General features: G+C 43.4%; 2 protein-coding genes across 4 annotated transcripts in view; one reads left to right on the forward strand and one right to left on the reverse strand.

The window, feature by feature from the left end:
- The window catches only part of JPH1 (junctophilin 1), an 83,917-nt gene extending 71,227 nt beyond the window's left edge, over positions 1-12,690 (reverse strand). Inside the window, 2 exon segments of the mRNA XM_043601219.1 lie at positions 5,699-6,458; positions 12,049-12,690. Coding sequence (XP_043457154.1) covers positions 5,699-6,458; positions 12,049-12,427 — 1,139 coding nt within the window. The 5' untranslated portion in view covers positions 12,428-12,690.
- Positions 12,691-12,825: 135 nt separating this feature from the next.
- The window catches only part of GDAP1 (ganglioside induced differentiation associated protein 1), a 46,664-nt gene continuing 38,726 nt past the window's right edge, over positions 12,826-20,763 (forward strand). The window contains exons 1-3 of one of the 3 annotated variants that reach the window (XM_043601221.1): positions 12,826-13,051; positions 13,478-13,623; positions 19,485-19,602. In XM_043601221.1, the coding sequence (XP_043457156.1) occupies positions 19,561-19,602 (42 nt within the window). In that variant the 5' untranslated portion in view covers positions 12,826-13,051; positions 13,478-13,623; positions 19,485-19,560. Of the gene's footprint in view, positions 13,052-13,441; positions 13,624-19,484; positions 19,603-20,763 lie in introns of those variants that run through there. The other 2 variants (XM_043601222.1, XM_043601224.1) reach the window with 2 other exon arrangements.

Genomic DNA, 20,763 nt, shown 5'->3' on the forward strand with positions numbered 1-20,763 from the left:
AGATGTGAAACAAACATACTGAACTAGACGAGAGCTCAGACAAATGGGCATTTAGGTGGAAGGGGGTGGCAGTAGAGTGGGAGGGTATGGGGTTGGGTAAACCCTCCATGAAGAGGAGACTTGATGCCTAGACCTGAAGACAGAGCAGCCCTGAGCAGCTGGCTGGGGCCAGGGCACCAGGAAGAGGGAAGGGATGAGCAAAGATGTCCTTTAGAACTTCAGGAAAGCTGTCGTGGCTGAATCATTCAAGCCATGGAAGAAACAGGGAGAGTGGTAAGAAATCATAAAATACCTTTTTATTTAAAAAAAATTTTTTTAAACATTTATTCATTTTTGACAGTGAGACAGAGCATGAGTGGGGGAAGGGCAGAGAGAGAGGGAGACACAGAATCTGAAACGGGCTCCAGGCTCTGAGGTGTCAGCACAGGGCCCGACGCAGGGCTCAAACTCACAGACTGTGAGATCATGACCTGAGCTGAAGTCGGACGCTTAACCGACTGAGCCACCCAGGCGCCCCTTAAAATACCTTTTTAAATGAAAAAGCATGGGGTGCCTGGGTTAAGCATCCAAATTTGGCTCATGCCATGATCTTGCAGGTTCATGGGTTCAAGCCTCATGTCACGCTCTGTTCTGACAGCTCAGAGCCTGGAGCCTGCTTCAGATTCTGCATCTCCCTCTCTCTGCCTCTCCCCCCCTCATTCTTTCCCTATCCCTCTCTCAAAAATAAACAAACATTAAAAAAAGTATGGAAAATATGTCTTTTATGTAGGAGTTTTGAAAAAAATGATGTCATTTTTCATATTCAAGTCCAAACCTGGCAACATGGAATCCAATCTCTAGTTGTGAAAACAGGTGCAGCAGGCACACCTGTGCACCAGTTCCTTGGGCTTCAGGCCTCCACATTCGACCTGGTGCTTCTGTCCCCTGTACAACTGCATCTGTGACAAGCCTGGCAGGGAGAGTGCTGGGCCAGGGACAGCACAGGGCTCCCTCCTGACATTACTGGCCCTGCTGTTACCCCCTGAAGTTCAGGAGAGGCTGGGAACAGCAGTCACTGACACGTCACGGTAGTCCTGGAAGCCTGCCCAGTCGAGTGAGCACCGTCCCAGCTTCAGGCAGTCTGGCCACAGAGTCAGAGAACAGGGTAACTATTCCATTCCACTCTACACTCCCACCTTATTTCCTTTCTTCGAATCTGTGTGCTTCAATGAAGGCAGTACAAACAAATGCCTAAGGTTCTCAATTGCTTTAAATTTTTTTCAAATGTTTATTTATTTTTGAGAGAGAGTGGAAATGGGGGAGGGGCAAAGAGAGGGGGGGACAGAGGATCCGAAGTGGGCTCTGTGCTGACAGCAGTGAGCCCGATGTGGGGCTTGAACTCACAAACCATGAGATCATGAGCTGGACCAAAGTTCAAAACTCAACTGACTGGGCCCCCCAGGTGTCCCAGGTTCTCAACTGCTTTAAGCCAGCTCTCTTCCATCCTTTAGCATGATAACCATGTCCTCTGGGGCTCAGAGTCTACAAACCTCTTCTTTTGTCTACATCCTTTTCTAAACGATCTTTTTCCAGAGAAGAGTGGTTCTCTGAGGGCCACTCATATGCTATCTCAGCCAAATGCCTCACTTTAAAACTCCTTAAAATATTTTTCTCAAGAAACAGTACTCTGAACATGTCTTAAGAAATTACTGAAGACAGGAGTTAAATGGGGTAAAAATGCCCAAATGAGAACTGTCATTGAAACAACAGGTATGGAAGGGTGATCTTGGGCACAGCGCTGGTCTCGGCCTCTGAATGTGAGGGGCTTGAGATATTCAGAGCTGCTCCCCTACATCGGGAACCTTTCTTTAAAAACAAGGGTGAGACAGTTTCTCAATTCTAGCAGGTAATTTTTACCCGCAGGACCAAGACAAAAAGGGAAGAAAGCATTTTGTTAAATCTTATACATTTGGTACTTTTTAGATCAGAACAGAAACCTGAGGAAAAGTTATAGGAGTCAGCAAATTAATAGTACCCCTTAGAGTTTTCACTCTTTCTTTTAAAAAATGTTTATTTTTGAGAGAGACAGTGTGACCAGAGGAGGGGCAGAGAGAGAGGGGAACAGAGGTTCCAAAGCAGGTTCTGCACACTGACAGCAGTGAGCCCAATGCGGGGCTCGAACTCACAAACTGTGAAATCATGACCAGAGTTGAAGTCAGATGCTCAGCCAACTGAGCCACCCAGACGCCCCAGAGCTGTCACTTTTTAAGTGCTAACCTGCTAGTAAAGGATCAGTATCTACTGATTCTTTATCTGCTGCATTATTTTTACTATCTACTGGTAACATGATTCCCCACGTTCTCTTATCTGTAAGAATTAAACAGGGGCCCACAATAAGTCTTGTGAAATACGCCTCCTGTGCATTTCCTACGGAGATACACCACAACTCCCTATTCAACGAAGCAAAAGAAAGGTCCACAGACCTTCTTGAGTTTCTGGGCTGAAGTTGGTTGGTTCCATGTCCCCCCATCTCCCTGAGGAGGATATAATTATTTTCTCTCAAAGCCAACTTGAGGCTTTGCTTCAGGATAATATAAGGTGATGGTACACAAATGGATCCAACTCCCTGAGACTTAAGTAACAAAAATTCTCCACAGCCTATGAAATAACAGCAACAGAATAATGATTGCCACTATCTGGGTGGCAAACTAAGATGGTCACTAACTATTAAAGTTATCATCTCCCTCTGTTGTTAATGGCGAACAAGTGATTTTGAGAGCAGCAGCTGCCAGGAGGTAGTTATTTCTAGTTGTCATTCTGCCATTACTGGGGCAGGATGAGGGGGAGAATGTCACCTTATGTTCTTAAACTTTTGCTATTTTGTAAAACCAAAACACTAACAGTAACTACTGGAGGGTCCAGGAAGTACTGAGCAGATACTGAGACATTATAAAGAGCCATGGTTTATGACAATATAGCAAGAAGTTCTCCGGCCCCCCCTCCCCGCCAGCAATCTCCAAAACCTTAATGGAAGCTTTTTTTTTTTTCTATTATTTATTCATTCATTCATTTAATGAGAGCATGCTTTCATGCTGGGGCAGGGGAGATACAGAAGGAGAGATGGAGAATCCCAAGCAGGCTCCAGGCTAAGCACAGAGCCCAGCGTGGGGCTCAATCCCATGATCCTTGGCCAAAATCAAGAGTCTGAGGCTCAACCAATGAAGTCAGCCAGGTGTCCCTCTCTTTGTTTAAAAAAAAAACACAAAAAAGCTTTTAAAAGAACGTAGAACTTTAAACTCAGAGCTACTGAAGGGGAATGTCAATCCATCAGCTATTTTCTACAAAAACAAGTGGCAAAACTCTGTATCTGAAGTATCATTAAAGCAAGGAATCTGGAAAGAGGAGTAACACAATGAAAGTAAGGAAGACATAAAAGGTTACTTGAGAATTTTGTTTTCTCTATTGCATCATCCAAATAGTATACATATATTTTTTACTGTAGTTAGAAGAGTTAACATGATATCTACCCTTTTAACAAATTTTTATGTGCACAATACAGTATTGTTAACTGCATGCAGAATCGTCTTGCTTAACTGAAACTTTATACCTGTTCAACAGCAGCTTCCCATTTCTTCCTCCCTCCAGCCATTGACAACCACAATTTTAGTCTCTGTTTCTAGGAGTCTGACCATTTTAGACACCTCACTTAAGTGGAATCATGCAATATCTGTCCTGTGACTGGCTTATTTCATTTACTATAATGAATTGAGCATTGAAAAGATAGCTAGGTGAAATTTTTAGGAAGTAGTTAACTGGCCAAAAGTATATTTGATTAAAAACTATACAACACAGTAATCTCAAACTATATTACCACTACCCCCAAAAGATTTTCAACAGAGAGGATGTGGCTAGCACTTGGGTAGGAGTTTATGATACTAGTATAATCAGAGATCCTTGCATTACAAGCCTTTCCCTTTCATTATGTAGATTCCTCCCATTTAAACTAATCATAAAAGTCAATAATTAAAACAAGCTTAAGAAAATCATTTGCTAGAGTGTCCTGCACAGTTTTACTTTGCATCTGCAGAGATCAAACTGCTTCTACTAGGATCACTAGGTTGTAAGGTGAAAGCAAATGGAAAAATCCAGGAGTGCATTTAAAATTAGAGGCCAGGGCATAATCAAAGATATAGCACTAGGTCAAAAGTTAGCTGAGGGCCAGGAAGCCAGTAAGATTAGAGGTGCCAAGTATCCCATCTATAAGCAAACCGAAAAGCAAGTAATTCAACGCTTGGCTATTAGGGAAACTATGGTCTAAAATAAAATATGCTCAAAAGAGAAACGCGGAGAGGCCCTTCCCGAAAGTTTATGCTAATCAACAATAAGCAGTATTAACTTTAAAATAGGAGGAGTTTGGGATAAAGATGGAAACCCTGAAAACTTTTGACACCTATCTCAATACAACACAAAAAACATGACCTCTTCATTTTCCAAGTAATGTTTCAGATACTCAGAAGTAAACAGTGACCATAAAGTTTTTATTTTTTAAAGAAACCTCAAAAGTCTGAAAGTATAAGGTTGAACCTTGTGCAAGTGCCATTTTTTGAACATCAAGAAGTTCAAGTATCAGAAATTTTGTATGGTTCAACCAAAGAAAAGAGAAGCTTAATTCAATGCTAAGAATAAAAACCTAAAGACACGCTAATATTCTGTGGCGTCCAAAGGACATTTACTTCTACAGGAAAATATTACTGAAGCAAGAAAAGGGTTTTTAATATTCTATGCTAAATGTACGACTCAAGTCACATGATACTGTGGCCATTCGGTGGCCATGTAAATAAGCCTAAAAATCATATTTTCCATTTATAACCATCTTTTTTTTCTCTTTTTTGTCTACAATATGACAATTCTATTCCCAATAGATTTCTCCATCCCTCTCTTTGGACCCCAAATCCAGCTATTCATGGCAAAACTTCAAGCACATAGTCCTTCTGTGCCCACATACACCCCACTTCTCAATCTATAATTCATCGCGATCTCCTACTCACTCCATCCCTTCTCTACTGCTCTACTTTCTTCCAACTTTGGCACACTGACAGTCCCATCTGTCCATGGCAGGTTCCCCCCACCCCTTTCCTTTTAATACACCGGTGATCTAATCATTCCAGCATAGAATGTGACAATTTGTATCAGCCTTAGTCCCTCTGCCATTCCCATACAGTTGAGCTCTGTTGTTTTAAACAATGCATAGGAGATTTGGTCTTGTAACTTTCCATTTCTGCCATATCTAGATCTTGGTGGCTTTCTCAAAAAAAAAAAAAAAAAAAAAAAAAAAAAAAAAAAAAAAAGAAAGAAAGAAAAAAAGAAAAAATCATTCTCTGTGGTAGTATTAAAACAAAACAACACACCCCTGAAGGTAACTTTCTCGATTCCTGAAAATGTGCATAGTCTGAGTGACCCGACGTTAAGTATTAGGGAAGTAGTTTGTGACAGCAAGGGGATCTCAATGTGCTTCCACATTTTGCGATGACGGCCAGGTTCAGAACAGTGCAGGTACATTTCTGACTCTCATTTCATTGGAATTAATCATTTTCTAACTTTGATTCTGATAGTTACAGAAGCAAATATGGTGATGTTACCAACAGAATGACAACCAAAATATTTGATATCCCACTGTTTTGAACGACCATGCACAACCACCGGCCCTGCATTTACATACCTTGAATTTGCTATTTCCACTTTGGTTCTCGCCATGGCAGCTGCCCTTTGCGCGCCTTCAATTGCTCGGTCCACCTTCTCCCTAGTTTTTGTATTTCTTATTGGTATAAGCTGCTTCCTTATTCCACGGACCAGAATATTATTTTTGTATTTCCCCTCTTCTTTGGAGCCGTCGGGAAACACGGTGCAGCCATATCCATGCCTCTTGTTATTTGCCCACTCTCCTTCATACTTCATGCCGTTGGAGCGCTCGCTAATGCCAAAACCATTTCGCTTGTCGTTCTTCCACTCGCCCATGTAGGTTTCCGTGGTGGTGGCGTCGACGTGGTCTTCCACCGGGCAAAAATCACAATCTACGTCGCCGAAGCTGATCGTGGAGTTGGCATCGCTGGAACTAATTCTGCTCATGGCCGCGTCGCTGCGGACCGAGCTGCGTTTGCTGGAGATGGAAGACTTGGATTCGGACTTGCGAAGTTTCATGCTTCCGAGAAGGGAGCCCCTTCGGAAGAGGCCGCCCTTCTTCTTGCCCGCGAGCTCCGCGTCGGCGTGGAAGTTGAGCACGAAGCCGCCGCGGGTGCCGGCGGGGCTGTCGGCAGCGGCCGCGGCGTCGTGGAGCACGCTGCCATTGCTCTGCTCGCTGCGCAGCGAGGCCATGGACGTGCGCAGCGGCGAGCGGATCACGGTGGCCATGCCGTAGGGCACGCTCTGGCGCACGCCGTAGCCATGCCGCATGCCGCCGGCCCATTGGCCCTGGTAAGTACCTTCGAGAGAGATGGCAAGAAAGCACAGTGTGAGTCGGGGGTGGAAGGGGTGCGATCTCGCCTGCCAGCACCTGGGTGCGTCCCAGGAGAGCCCGGTGCTCAGAGCAGGCAGGCTCACGGTCAAATCCTACACGTATCCAAGTCAACTCTAAGTGACACCTTACGTTTCATCCACTTGTGGGTTCCCGCCCTGTAATTTTGTGTCAATGGTTTCAATGTAATTGTTTAGCATTTTCCAAGTTTGGTAATTTTCCTTTTCATTTAAAAATTTATACGAATGTTTCAGATGAAACCACTACTTTCTAATACAAAAAGAGTGATCATTAGAAAACAACTTTTCTCCCCTGATCAAAATCCCTCATAGGAAGGCAGTGTCACAGAAGATGAAATGAGTTCTCTTCCTGAATTTTAATTTTACTCATTCAGCTGAAAAGCTCTAAAAGCTCTAGGTCTGTCACAATAACATTCCAACAAGCTAAAAGACTTAAAATTGTTAATGATCGGGACATGGGTCATCAAACACATTATTTTACATTTTCTTTCTTTCATGTTCACCATCTTTTTTTAGGGCAGGGAAAACTTTAATATTTAGGATTAGATTTGGGAGAAATTTTTGAAGCGAAGAGTGATTTGACAAATATGATACAGATCCTGAATATTGTGGGACATGAAAAAAATGGGCAATTTAACATTTTGTACTTCCAGGTGAAATGGTCAAAGATTTGCCCTGTACTCGTTGCCAGATTTCTGCTTTCTCCCTGTCATTCTCTTCATGGATTTCCCTAGTCACTGCCACTACATGAGCCACATCATGGACTAGAAGCACTCAGAGAGCAGGAGTTCCCTCCTAAGCGAGGGCAAAATTTCCAGTCTCACGGCTTATGTGTCTTGTGGTCTGCAGGTGTTGATGACTTTATAGTAAACAGCTATGATGGCTCAAAAGAATATGCTATTTACCCCTAGAAAAACTGGACTAAGGCCAAAGTAAAACTTCCATTCTTTAACAGTCTGGAATTCATCTCAGAGCAAAGGGGTGTTTGACAGTGTCCCTCAAAACTCTGTTGACAGCGGATCACTTCAATGAATATTATGCCTTTTTAGGAATAGGATAATCTCTAATCTAAAGCATTTGTGCTCAGTAGACTTTTAAACAAGTTAGCAAAATAACATAGTGCTGCTTTTAAAATAATCACATGAAAAACTGAATACTAAAATTAGGGAACTTATGGGTGGCTCAGTCAGCTGCAGGACTCTTGATTTTTAGCTCAGGTCATGACCTCATGGTTTGGGAGTTTGAGCCCCGCGCTGGGCTCTGCCCTGGTGGTATGGAGCCTGCTTGGGATTCTCTCTCTCTGCCCCTTACCTGCTCTCTCTGTCTCTCAAAATAAATATAAGTAAACTTTAAAAAATATTAGGGAACATAGGGAAAAAATTAAATTTAGGAGTTTAGAATTTTCTTTTCAAAATCAAGGCCATTTCCTTTACTTAAAGGCACATTTTAAATTACAGTATCCCCCATAAGTTATCTAGAAATTTTAAGATGTATTTCTGTATGATTCATAGTAACTCACAATATCATAGAAAATAAATTACAGCGATATAATTATTTGATGTAATCAAATGTCTTGACCTCTCTGTTTCTGATTATATAGATCCACCTTGCAGTCGCCTTTCATTTTATATTGCTACACGCAGATTTCCACTGTGTGGCATACATTTACTTTTTAAATACTGAGCAATGATGCTAGTGGTTTTGTACCATTGTGTTAATACGTACTGATTATTTCATTGCATTTAGAAGTTAAAACTGTAATGGATCCAAAATCAAAAGTTTTGACTCATTTCAAGACTACCTTCTCTTTTTATTTATTCTGATATATTTATGTCCTATAAACAGACCTAACAGCAGGGCAACAAGGAAATTCTAGGATGCCTGGTACTGTGAATGTCCTATTCTAGGCAAATGTAAAAGTTTGAACCTGACCTTTATGAACTTCTAAGAAGGTAGGTGGGCCATAGCTTTCTCAAAAGGAGTAAATCCAAAAGGATAAGATAGTCATTTAGACAATTCAGGTTAAGAAGGTTTCTACTGAATATTAGCCATTTCCAAATACACCACCTTAACAGGGAAGGGAATTAAATTATTAGGAAATTTGAACTTTGACTTTTCCTTTGTCTATATAGATAAAATACAAGTTCCAGGATAAAAGTTCTACAACTCGACTTACATGTACTAAAACAACCTTTTTAAAAAATATTTTGTTTAGATAAACAAGGAATCCTATAATCATCTCCTACCTTTCTACATCATGCCAAGTTAATTTTGCAAAAATAGTTTCCAAAGGTGCTATTTGAGATCAATTAAGTTTTATACTTTTAAAATGCAACCATATCATCTTAGTAAATGTTTAACAGTGAGGGAGAATTAATAAGTAGCTTCCTTGAACTGGTATCTCCAAAAGTAAGACAAGCATTCAGAATTTCCAAATAAGTACTGCTTGAAAATCCAAGCAGTTTGAGGCAACAGCAGTAATTAGAAAGTTTATCTCTATGCTTAACTGTCAAACAGGGAAGTGGGGGGTGGGCAACAGCATTGGCCACATTCCCATCCTATTTTGTTAAATCACAGTATATGGAAGGCTTCCTCCATAGAATTGCTAAAAACCAATTTACAGTCAAACTGTTAGTAGTTCATCTGAAATTTAAAATAGGGTTAGTCAATGAACTTAGGAAAAAAGGGCTTCTATTTTTATGAAGCAGGTGGGTACCAACTTCTCCCCGCTGTCCAAATAAAGTTCTAATTAGTTCCTCTCCATTCCTCAAATAAAGATGCATATTTCACAAGTGTAAAAAGTATTTTGATGGGTTTTTAAACTACGTTCTATGATTTTTCATCTGGGAGCTGGTTTTCTAGATATAGCCATTTTAACTACAGCCTTGTAGTGGAAGGCATCCAGTTCCAGTAAAATGTATACTGTGCTATGCCAAACTTACATCTACGTGCTATGAATGGGCGTATGCAAGCATATACAGTTGATAAAGCAATGCCTCTTCCTAGATATTTTCAATAGTTTTATGACTGGTGGAAAAAAATGAGGTGCAGATCAGAAGTTATGCAAAAAATCTGGGCACCTAGATGTGATTTCATTACTATGGTACTAATTTATTTTTAATTAATTTTCAGGCAAGTTCTATGCCAGCAACACTTCACACAAATTACTGATGAAATAAGTGGTACTTCCCACATGAAACTTCTTGTTTAATGTCATCACAAAATACATGGAATCAGATTTTCCCTAAGTTTGACAGAAGGTGCACAGGGATGGGCATGTGGTGGTGCAGAGACAAAAATAAGCTAATTCTTAAGTAAGAATAGGGAAGGTGATATTTCCTATTTTGGCCAAAACTTTTGTACAAAATAAGTTATTGCAATATACCTCTACTTAGAGCACCACTTCATGATTAAGGACCTTCTAATTAAATGGAGTGACATATGAAAGAAAGCAGAAAATCAACTTGCACAGAGGAGACCCTGAAAGTGATTTTTAAGGGTTTTTTTCCCTTCCTAATTGGTAGCATATTTGATTTCTTTTAATAGAAAAGGAAAACCACAGTCCTATGGTGATGCCAAATTTTAAGGGTTTAAAAAATTTTTAAGTTAGTTTTAAAGCAGAAGGCAGATTATCCATAGTCATCCCAGTCACTTAATTGAGCTTCTAAAACACATAGAGGACCTTTGCTATGCTGCATATTATATATATATATATATATATATATATATACACACACATACACACACACAATATATTTTATTGCTACATATTATATATATATAATGTATTTTATTGCTAAGTGTAATGAATATTCTAAACTAAGAGATTTTGTTTAATGAGTAGTAACTTTTAAAAGATGAATTTATTTTTAACCTTCCCAAACTGAAGAGAACTATCCTTGTCCTTCTTAAAAGGTTGTGAAATAACACGCACATTTAAAAAATAAATTTTGCATTCTACTTTTGAGCATGGAATTTAGTTATATTACAGATCTGGGGCCTCCAATAAAATCCTATCACAAGCTAGCATATTTATAGGGCTGTCAACCAAGGCACTATATGCCCATTCAGAACATTTAAGGGCCCGAATTAACTACTGTGGAGCTCAAGACCCATGCAACCCTTATAAAAGTATTATGGAAACAGTCCCCCCCCCCAACCCCCTGCCTCTTAATCCATGAGAACCATATCCTTTATTTATACTGTGGGATGGAAAGATGTCCGTTTTATCGAATTCTACCATTGTACTGTTTTGCATCTGAAATACAGCCCAAGTGTTCTGAGTAACTGAAGTGTACAAATTGTATAAGCTTTTATATAAGTAGTGGCCTAACTGAGGTTGCAGTGGGCTGGAGAAACTTTTAATTGGATCCTTTTCATACCCTTCAGCTCTGAGCTGCATAATTACGAAGCTGACACTGCCTCCTATAACCCTTTTCAATTAACTATGATTATGTTTATTACCAGAAAATGTATTTTGCCAAAGTATAACCCATTCATCCTTCTCCACTTATTGCACAAGGAAATTCATCAGGTTTTGCACCTGTTTCAGTAATGTATACTTTTTGTAATTAAAAAAAAAAAAAGGACTCTGCCTCTACACAATTCATTTTGCAAATACTGTTGAATATTAAAATAAGGTGATTTTGTGCATAGCCAGCATGTTGAGGTCATACACCTTAGTGCAATTGGGTGATTCCATATTGCCACTCTCTGGAGTAAAGTGGCTAACTTAGCAACTGCAGGACCAGAGCTTTCTAACATATTTCTTAAAACGGAGGCTTCCTCGTTCCTTTCTGAGACATTTTCCTAGTAATTTGCCCAAAGCTCTCCAGGTCAACAATGACTACCAACCATTCTTTTGATTGAAAGCCACTACTTTAAGGAACGAATGAAAACTAGGAAGAAAACCCCACACCCTCTGAGCCCCACCTGCATCAGGTGGCCTCTCCACTTCCTTAGCTAGGATATTTCCAAATGCACTCCAAATAAGGCACAATTCCCCTACATCCTAGTTATGGGGTTCTGTTTTCTATCTTTAGGCTAGGAGAGGACCAGAAGCGAAATACGACTCCACGTGAAACCAATCCGGGGAGCGGTCAGCACCGACCGCCAGGCTCACAAGCCCAGGGCGTTCGCTCTAACTCCACGGGAGTGGCGTTTTCAAACCCGGCCGGGAGAGGGAGGGATCAGGAACGTAATGTGACGGGCTCAAGTGACAGCGTCCTCTCTCCAGCCCAACCCACCCGGGCGGCGCTCCCTCCTGGTGGCAGTGCAGCGCTGGCGCCGGCCAGGTATATTCACGCCTTGCTCCCCCGGGTGTGGACACACAGCCCGTTCCAAGAACCAGGGCAGATCAAACCCCCGCGCACTAGTCGCGTCTCCACGCTGGCGCGGGAGGTGGGTGGGAGGCTTTCCCAGGTGTTTTGGCGGGTTTCCGGACACGTGCGCCTCTCGTCCTCCCCGCTTCCCCGCAGCCTGGGCAAAGCCCACCGCACCAGCTCACGGAGCAGCCGAGCCGCCTGCGACGCTGCTCACCTCCGTCCCCGTAGGTCTCCACGCCGTACCCGTCCTGCAGCCCGTTACTCCAGGTACCCTCGTAGCGAGCGGGGGTGCACAGGCTCTGCCGGACCCCGTAGCGCCCCTTGAAACCATGTGACCACTCCCCCCGGTACATCCACTTGCCCTTCGTCTCCACCCCCAGCCCGTGCCGCTTGCCCTGCGCCCAGTAGCCCTGGTAGGTGTTGCCGCTGGGCCAGGTGTAGCCTCCAGCCACCTCGAAGCCGTGCGACCAGGAGCCCGAGTACTCGCCCTGGCCCTTGGGCCCCGTGCAGATGCCATGCCCGTGCGCCTTGCCCTCCTCCCAGCCGCCGCAGTAGGTGCCGCCATCGTCGAAGTCGAACCTTCCGCCCGTCATTCGGGGGGCAGCCCCGGCGCGCTCCCCGCGGGGGCACGGACGCGGGCAGAGCTGGGCACGGCAGGGTGTAGCTCGGGGATGGGGGCCCGGCGGGCGAGCTCACGACAGCGCCCCGGGCAGCTCGCGCCGCCGTTCGGCTCCAGTCCGACGCCGCCCCCGTCCTCCCCTCTTCTTTCGCCGCCGCCACCGCCGCCTTCCTCCTCCTCCTCCTCCTCGTCCTCCTTCCCCGCCGCCGCCCCGGCCAGCGCCGCGCGCGAGAGGACAGCCCAGGCTCCGGAGCGGACCTTCAGCTGCTCCCGCCCGCCCACGTGAGCCGGGCGCCGCCCCGCGCCCGCCCCTCGTCCCCTCCCTGGGCGCCGAGGCCCGGCCCCGCGGCGCTCCGGCCCCACCCGGCCCTGCCCCCAGCCCCGGGAGCCAACGCTTCCCCGGCGGGCGGGCGAGCGCGGGGAGCGGTTGGCGCGCGTGTGTTCGCGCAGTGGGATGCCGGTGGGGGGCGAGTGTACCCAGGGACGCGCGAGAATCCCTGCCGGTAGACGAAGGCGCGGCTGCATGTGTGGGGGCAGCTCGCGGGCGGCGGAGCCTCCTGTGTTTGTGTTTGGGGTTTATCAAAGTGGTTAAGCTCCTGTAAGTGCGACCACGTGTGCGTTGAGGGAAAACTCCTGTATGCGTGTTTGTCTGCATGGGGTTTGTAGTTGCATTTTTTCGGCATTCCAACTTGTGTACTGTTGCATTTGTCATGCTCAGCTGTCATCGTGAATTAACAGCTCCTAGATAGATGTATGCATGTGATATAAATCTCCGGCAGCCTAGATATAATTGTGCAGAATGTTCTTTTACACCTACCCATTTCTAAGCACATGTGTTTGCATTTATTTAATGAAGATACTGGGCGGGGGGAGCAATGAACTTTGAAAAGGCACAGACTAAATAGATTAGCTTTTTATTTGTAATAACGAAGAGGATGTTTTTCATCTGTCTTTCCAGGGGTATGAGCTATTTCCTTTCACATCAGAGCCCCTAATGCCTCATTTGTTCTTCTGACAACCTTAGAAATTCTTCAGTCAGGAGCTATGTACCCAACAGGCAGACAGAGCAGTCTTTGAATATTGTGTAAGTATCTGGAATGTACACCTGGTACCTCTCCACCGGTGTCCACAGTTTACCAAAGTAAATAGAAGATCTCAAGGAGGAATATGGTAAGTAAGACAGTGCTTAATCTAAACTTACAAAAAGCCTGTGACCTAAAAAACTGGGGACAGGTGTCAGCTGATCTACTTTCCAGCTACAACACTGCTTTGTTGAATTCACTTTAGGCAACTCTTTTGAACTTGCAAACCTCTGTGTCACTATCTGCCTAATGGGAATGACAAGATTTGTTTGCCCCTCTCTATGTTAGATAATAACTGAGTATGTTGTGGTATAGTGCAAAACCAAGAATTAGAGATTTGGTAAAAGGCAAGTTGAATAAGTTAGTATTGTCTCTGGTGAAAGCAGGCATTGGTCTCAACCTCACCCTCAAAATATTTATGGGAGACACCTCTCTGTGGTTCATCGCCTGGAGTCTTAGGTTGGCCTCTCAAGGACACTGCTTTGCAGAGTATTCATGATATTCCTAGGCTGAGAGGCTTTTGGATGACTGGGGGAGCACCAGAGGCTGCCAAAGTTTCTCTCAGTAGGTATTTGATAATCAGATAAAAATGATCTGATGTCAGGGTGTCAGGGTAAGGGAGCAGGAGAAAAATAGATTAAACTACACAGGAAAGGAACCGAAATTGACCTTGATTGGCTCTATCTCAGGATTGGAGCTGGCCTTCCCTGCTTATCTGGCTGAAATACTGAAAGAAAAATCTCAGTTTACACAGAACGAAATCACCAAAGAGAATTAGAAACCCTCATCCACGGCACCGCCTGCAGAGTCGCCCGGAATAGTGCTTACCCTAGTGGCCTGGAATAATTACGCGTCTTGCTCAGCATCTTGTCCTGGACTAGGGATTAATTTAGGCCACTGGGAAAACAAGGGCCCAGGACTTTGCAGCTGAGCCATAATTCCATTTCTCTGTTATGGGGTACACCACGATCAGGATCTAGCATAGAGACGCACATTGCCATCTATTGGGGGGTTCTATTTGATGTGAAAAACAGTGTAGTTACTCAAATCAACATCTTTTTCTTCTTTTTAAACTGTTTTTTCTCATGAAGTAACTTTTGTCCTTTTGCCTTTTTATTGTTTAAAAAATAACACACCCGTTTGTGTTAGAATCCATATATGAACATCTCACGGCTAAGTTTTTGTTTGCAAGCATGGTGGAAACACTTAAAAAAAATTTTTTTTTAATGTTTATTTTTGAGAGGGAGAGAGAGAGAGCGTGCGCGCGCACAGTAGGAAAGGGGCAGAGAGGGAGACACAGAATCTGAAGCAGGCTCCAGTCTCCAAGCTGTCAGCACAGAGCCCAATGTGGGGCTTGAACCCACGAACCGTGAGATCATGACCTGAGCCAAAGTCGGATGCTTGACCAACTGAGCCACCCAGGCACCCCAGAAACACTTTTTTTTTTAATTTTTTTTAACGTTTATTTATTTTTGAGACAGAGAGAGACAGAGCATTAACGAGGGAGGGGCAGAGAGAGAGGGAGACACAGAATCGGAAGCAGGCTCCAGGCTCTGAGCCATCAGCCCAGAGCCCGACGCGGGGCTCGAACTCACAGACCACGAGATCGTGACCTGAGCTGAAGTTGGACGCTTAACCGACTGAGTCACCCAGGCGCCCCCAGAAACACTTTTTAAAAAAACCTTTTCCTAATGAGCTCTCATGCAAATGATGGATTTTTCTGAAATTAACTCTCACTGAGCAAGTTTCTGGCTTCTGTGACGGATGTCTACTCCATCTATGGTGGGTGGATAGAGGATGATGATGCACAAATATCTGGATAGAATATGGAGATTAGGGGAAGATAAGAGACAAGGCCATTTGTCTCTTTATCTCTTGCTGTCCGTAATAGATGTCTTCTTTGGAAGGAATCTTCATTAAAAGAGATAATCCACCACCAGATAGTGGTATTCCATTTCAAGTAATTATAATCCTAACCTGAGTCTGCCATTGGCTCTCTTCATGGGAGGAAATTAGTATTGAATTTTTGGTTCAAAATTCAAAAGAACAACTTTGGCACAGTAACCATTTAAGCCATGCTTCCACTTACCTGCTGCCATCACAATGGAATGTTTCCCCAGTCACACTGATGTGTTTGTTAAGTTTGTAAGTGTTCAGGTTCAATGGTTGGAGAAGACTGGGAAAGAGAAGTAGGAGAAGGAAGAGGTGCTGACAGTGAGGGCATTGCATATAGTAAGCAGTGGAATAATGTTGCAGTTCACTAGTCGGGGTTAGTAATGTCCTTATTTTCCCTCACACTCTGAACCTTTGCCCTGGATAAGGGGGAGTTGAATTTAGCTTTAAGAAGGGATTAGTAAGAAGAGAATGTGAATGTTGGTTTGACAGGTGGGATGGGGGAGGCCATCAAAGCCCAGGGGCCAACAACCACTCTAGCAGTTTGTTTTTCTCCATGCTCAAAATTCGACTATTATAGGCTTCTATTCTAAAAAAAAAATTTGTAACAAAACGTAAGCCATTTTGAGTGTGAATGTCTAGTGACAACCTGTTGGTGAGGATGTTTTGTTTAGAATTTAATACTTTATGATGAAGATGTGCTTAAAAATGTATTGGGGGACCCCATTTTATTTACATGTTGGAATTAATTGTTGAAATTCTTGGTAAATATTTACAAATGACAAAGTCTAATCTGTAGGTGTGTATGGTCTAAAGTGTGTTTGTTGCTTCAACGTGTGTAAAAAAATCACATGCAATTAATTACTGCATTAGGTAAATAAATCAAACTGAGTATCATTATCACATTTTTAATACAGCATTCATAAAAATTTAATGTTGTGTGGAATAGATACAAAAGTTAAGAAATATGGTTATAAGCTCTGCAGACAACTTGATATCAAAAGGGGAAGAAAATTCCAAAATTAATGGTCTTCAAAACTTTGAAGGCAAATACTAAGTGCCAGATGCAGTGCTAAGTTCTTTACATGCATTAATTCATTTAAATCTCATAATAACATAATACCCATGCGATTAATATTAGTGGTATAATTTTTTTTTAACAGAGGAAGAAAATAAAGTTTAAGACACTTTATGTGCCTGAGATCATTCTGGGTAGAAATGGTCCAGTTGGGATTCAAACCAGGTCTGTCTGAGTCTAGAGGTAGTTCGTTCCCTCTCTCTCTCTAATTTGAGAGAGAGTATGAGAAAGCTGGGGAGAGGGGCAGAGAATGGAGAGAGAGAGAAAGAGAAAGAGAAAGAGAAAGAGAGAGAGAGAGAGAGAGAGAGAGAGAATCCCAAACAGGCTCTACACTCAGCATGGAACCTGACGTGGGGCTTGATCTCAGAACCATAAGATTATGTCCTGAGCCAAATGCTCAACTGGCTGAGCCACCCAGGCACCTCAGACATGGTTCTCTTTATTACCATCCTTCACTGGAGCAAGGATTAGAGCTTTCAAATGAGGGAAGGAAGTGGCTGGGTGGAGAGCAGGAAGGGCTGGTGAAGGTGACATTTATTTCTTATATTTTAGACTAGCTGGACAGATGAATGGTGATGCTACTGTATAAAATCAAAGAAGTGGAGGAAAGGGGCACCTGGGTGGCTCAGTGGCTTAAGTGGCTGACTTTGGCTCAGGTTGTGATCTTGTGGTTCATGAGAGCCCCCTCGACATCAGGTTCTGTGCTGACACCTCAGATCCTGGAGCCTGCTTCAGATTCTATGTCTCCCTTGCTCTCTGCCACTCCCCTGCTTGTGCTCTCTCAAAAATAAACAAACATTTAAAGAAATAATAGAGAAATGGAGGAAGAAGAGTAAATTACAGAGGTGGGAAGATAGGTTTGTTAAGGAGAAAAAGATTCAGAAATATATCCCAGGGGAGATGTTCAGTAGACAGTTGGGTAATGCAGGTCAAAAACTAGAAATAAATTAGTCAATAAGTAAATAATTCTTAACTTGGCTCCATCTTCTCTAGGTCACTGCCCCATGTTCATCCAGGACTGGTGGCTCATGCCCTCTTCACCCCACACACTGTTCCCAGTCATTGTCCTGAGCAGCTTTGTCCTGCCTCACAGTCCATTGTCTTTCTCAGCATCATGACCTTTATCCTAATGTATCATCAGACACAGTCTGGACCTTACTTTGACTGTGACGTAGGCCAGCTTGAAAGCTGGAAGTTTATAATCCTGCTCTTTGACAACACTGTCTGGTCTTTTCCACACACTGAACAAGCCCTTGACTAGCCAGTCTTTACTCCTTTCATGCACTACATGTCCTGCTAGCCCTTCCCTACCCTGCCCGAAGGCCCTGGTGAATGATTTCTACCACACTGTGCTTTACACAGTGATCTGGTGCCTGCCCAATCCCCAATCTCATCCCCTGCTCTTAGGAAGCCCCTTCTGGAGACAAGCACATCATGTACTGAATGCCATTGCCATGGCAAATGTCAGTCTTTCCACACACACAGCAGATCTCTTCCCAGGAAACTTCCAGATGCTTGTCATCTGCTCCCCTCTCAGCCCCAGCTGCTTCCCGTTGAACAGGGGCCTTTCTTTTCCCTCCCAGAGGAGAAGGGCTAACTTGGGAACATCTTCCCTCTTTTTCCTCTCTTTGAAACTTAACATTGGTTCTCATTTTCTTCCTTTTCCCACCTACTGTGTCCCAGAGGAAAAGATATCCCTTTTCTTTTCCTTGTTCTGGGTCAATTCCTCCTCTCATTTGAATATGTTGTTATTTCTTTTCTTCTGTCCAACAAACATGCTCATGTGTCCTCCATGTAAAAACAGTCCGAATTTCCTGGTGCACCTCAAGTGCTCTATGTTTGTTCTTCTCGAAACTGCTGACCTCCTTGAAAGTCTATTACATTCATAAAACATACATATTCAAGTATCATATATGTTCATATATACATTCACGTATCCCAGCTCTCATTCGCAGGCCTCTCGATTTGGGTTCTGTCCTCACGAGTCTAATGAAGCTAATCTCACCATTAGGGACCTCCTAGCTGACAGATATAATGGCAGCTCTTCAATTTCTATCCCACTAGTGGCAGCTGTGAATTTGATACTTGTGAGCAGTTCTCTCCCTCAGCTTCTGAAAAACCCGCATCTCTCACCTCTGCTCGCTCTGTACCTCTCCCACCACTTCGGCTGTCTCATCCCCTGTATGTTCTTCTTATCCCTTTCTAGTCTCCTTAATTTTAGGCTGTCTTTTGTGTTCTAAGCATTAGCTTCTTGGTAGCAGAATTTTGTATAATTGCTGGATACTTGTTGGGTTATCTTATCCAACTAGGCAATCCTGCCCTAGGGGCTACGAGTCTAATTTAGAAATAGTCTAATTCAGGTATAAAAACACCAGCTGAGCCTTATTTAAGTCTTAAGGGCAGTGCTTTGGTTTCTTCCCATGACTTGTCCCTTGTGGGTCTCTGCCTGCTCTTCCTAATGGGCAGAGATCCACGAGGACTTAGTGTATATGTCCAATGATAAGGCTTACAAAAGGTTTCAGGAAAGTTCTCACAGTGACAAAGATGAAAACAGACTAAAGGGAGACTTAAAACAGGCAGTAAGCTTGAAGACACCATGTGGACTGCAGGTCTGTACCAAAGACCCAGTACCTGAATGAAGCCAAACATAAAGTGTACGTGTGTCTGTGTTTATGTGCATATGTGTGCCGATATGTACATGTATATATGAGTAGTGGGTTAGGTTTGGAGACGCAGAGAAGTAGAAGGCTCAGCCCTTGCTCCTAAGGGTATAAAACATCTCTTTAGAGGCAGAAGATCTAAAAAGAAAAGTAATAAAGGGACAAGGGAGGCAACTACAAGCAGCAAATAGATGCAAAGTGTCCTAGGAGCTCAGAGGACAGAGTGATTTTTGTGGGCTGTGGTACCTGAAGCTGTTTGTAGGAATCACATGCATATTGTTTCGCTCTGTGGGTAAAATAGAAGGGGCTCTCTTGCAGACATCTATACAGGATGACCTTCTTGCGTGAAGAGCTGCCCTACAGAGGGAGGGAGTGAAGGGGACACACGCCTGCGATGGTGAGCAAGAGGAGGCCTCCTGGAATCTGCAGACATAAGGTGATAAGTTCATTTCTCTTGTGCTACCTGGAAAGTCACAGTGCTTTATTCTGAAAATAGGAAGATGTTGAGGCAACTGGATATTGGAAATAGCACACATTGGGGGTGGCAAAAGAATATAAAAACATATTTGGAAGTGCTGGCATTTTTTTGATTTTTACTTAAAATATAGTTAGTTAATACACAGCGTAGTGTTAGTGTCCAGTGTACAATATAGTGATTCAACACTTTGTACAACACCTGGTGCTCATGGGAGTGTTCGTATTAAGATGTTAAAAGTTTTGAAAATTGATGAGATAACCCTTTTATAATGAATTGAATAAAGAAGGGAGGTACACAGTTTGCTGAAGGCACAACTAAAGGTAAGTAGCTGGTAGATGCCTGATAGCTGAAGGAGAGAAAAAAAAAATCAATTATTAGGCAGTAAAAAGAAAGGTAAGTTACAATTGGGGAATGAAGAGCTCTGGAATGGAATTTGAAATAATAGCCAATAATAGAAAAGGCTGTCTTCTAACTGAATGACACAGGAGAATGTTTTATCCCTGCCAACTGTTGCTGTCTTGATCCACAGCTCACCTCAACATGCACACTTCGAAGCCTTGTTGGATTCTTCAGGTGCTGACTGTGTTCCAGATAAAGCTTAAATTCCTCTTCCTTTCCTTAAATATGTCCTAGCATTTTTGTCATCGCTGGCGTTTTCCTTATTACTTTCCCATGGCAAGCACTTGGTAAAGCTTACTGAGAAGTAGAAACACTCTATGGGGTGGCCATGGAGAGCAGCACTCAGATCTCGCTTAGAGAGACCCTGCAGTGAGGAGGGTACTTATCAGACAGCCTCTAGCTGGTGCAACTTCGGATCTGCTGTGGTGGTCACATCAAGGCCACATTCTTCCCAGGATGCCCCCTCCAAAGCAAAAGGCAAACTGCTGTATCTTATGCCTTCTTATCCAGAAAGGTAGCCCTCTTGGGCCATGGAAGCAACACAGATCACACTTGCAAACTGCTGCAGCCTATGTGCTGAGTGACACGGAGGAAATCTACCATCTTGGAGAGGGCTCAGAGCAGGGAAGAGTTTTGCAGAAGGCCCAAGCTGTAATGCAGGCACCCCTGCCTCTTGGGCCATACGATCAGGCAGATCCTTTCGTGTTGGTGTTTGGTGTC

Source organism: Prionailurus bengalensis, chromosome F2, assembly GCF_016509475.1.
Source record: "Prionailurus bengalensis isolate Pbe53 chromosome F2, Fcat_Pben_1.1_paternal_pri, whole genome shotgun sequence".
Lineage (NCBI taxonomy): Eukaryota > Metazoa > Chordata > Mammalia > Carnivora > Felidae > Prionailurus > Prionailurus bengalensis.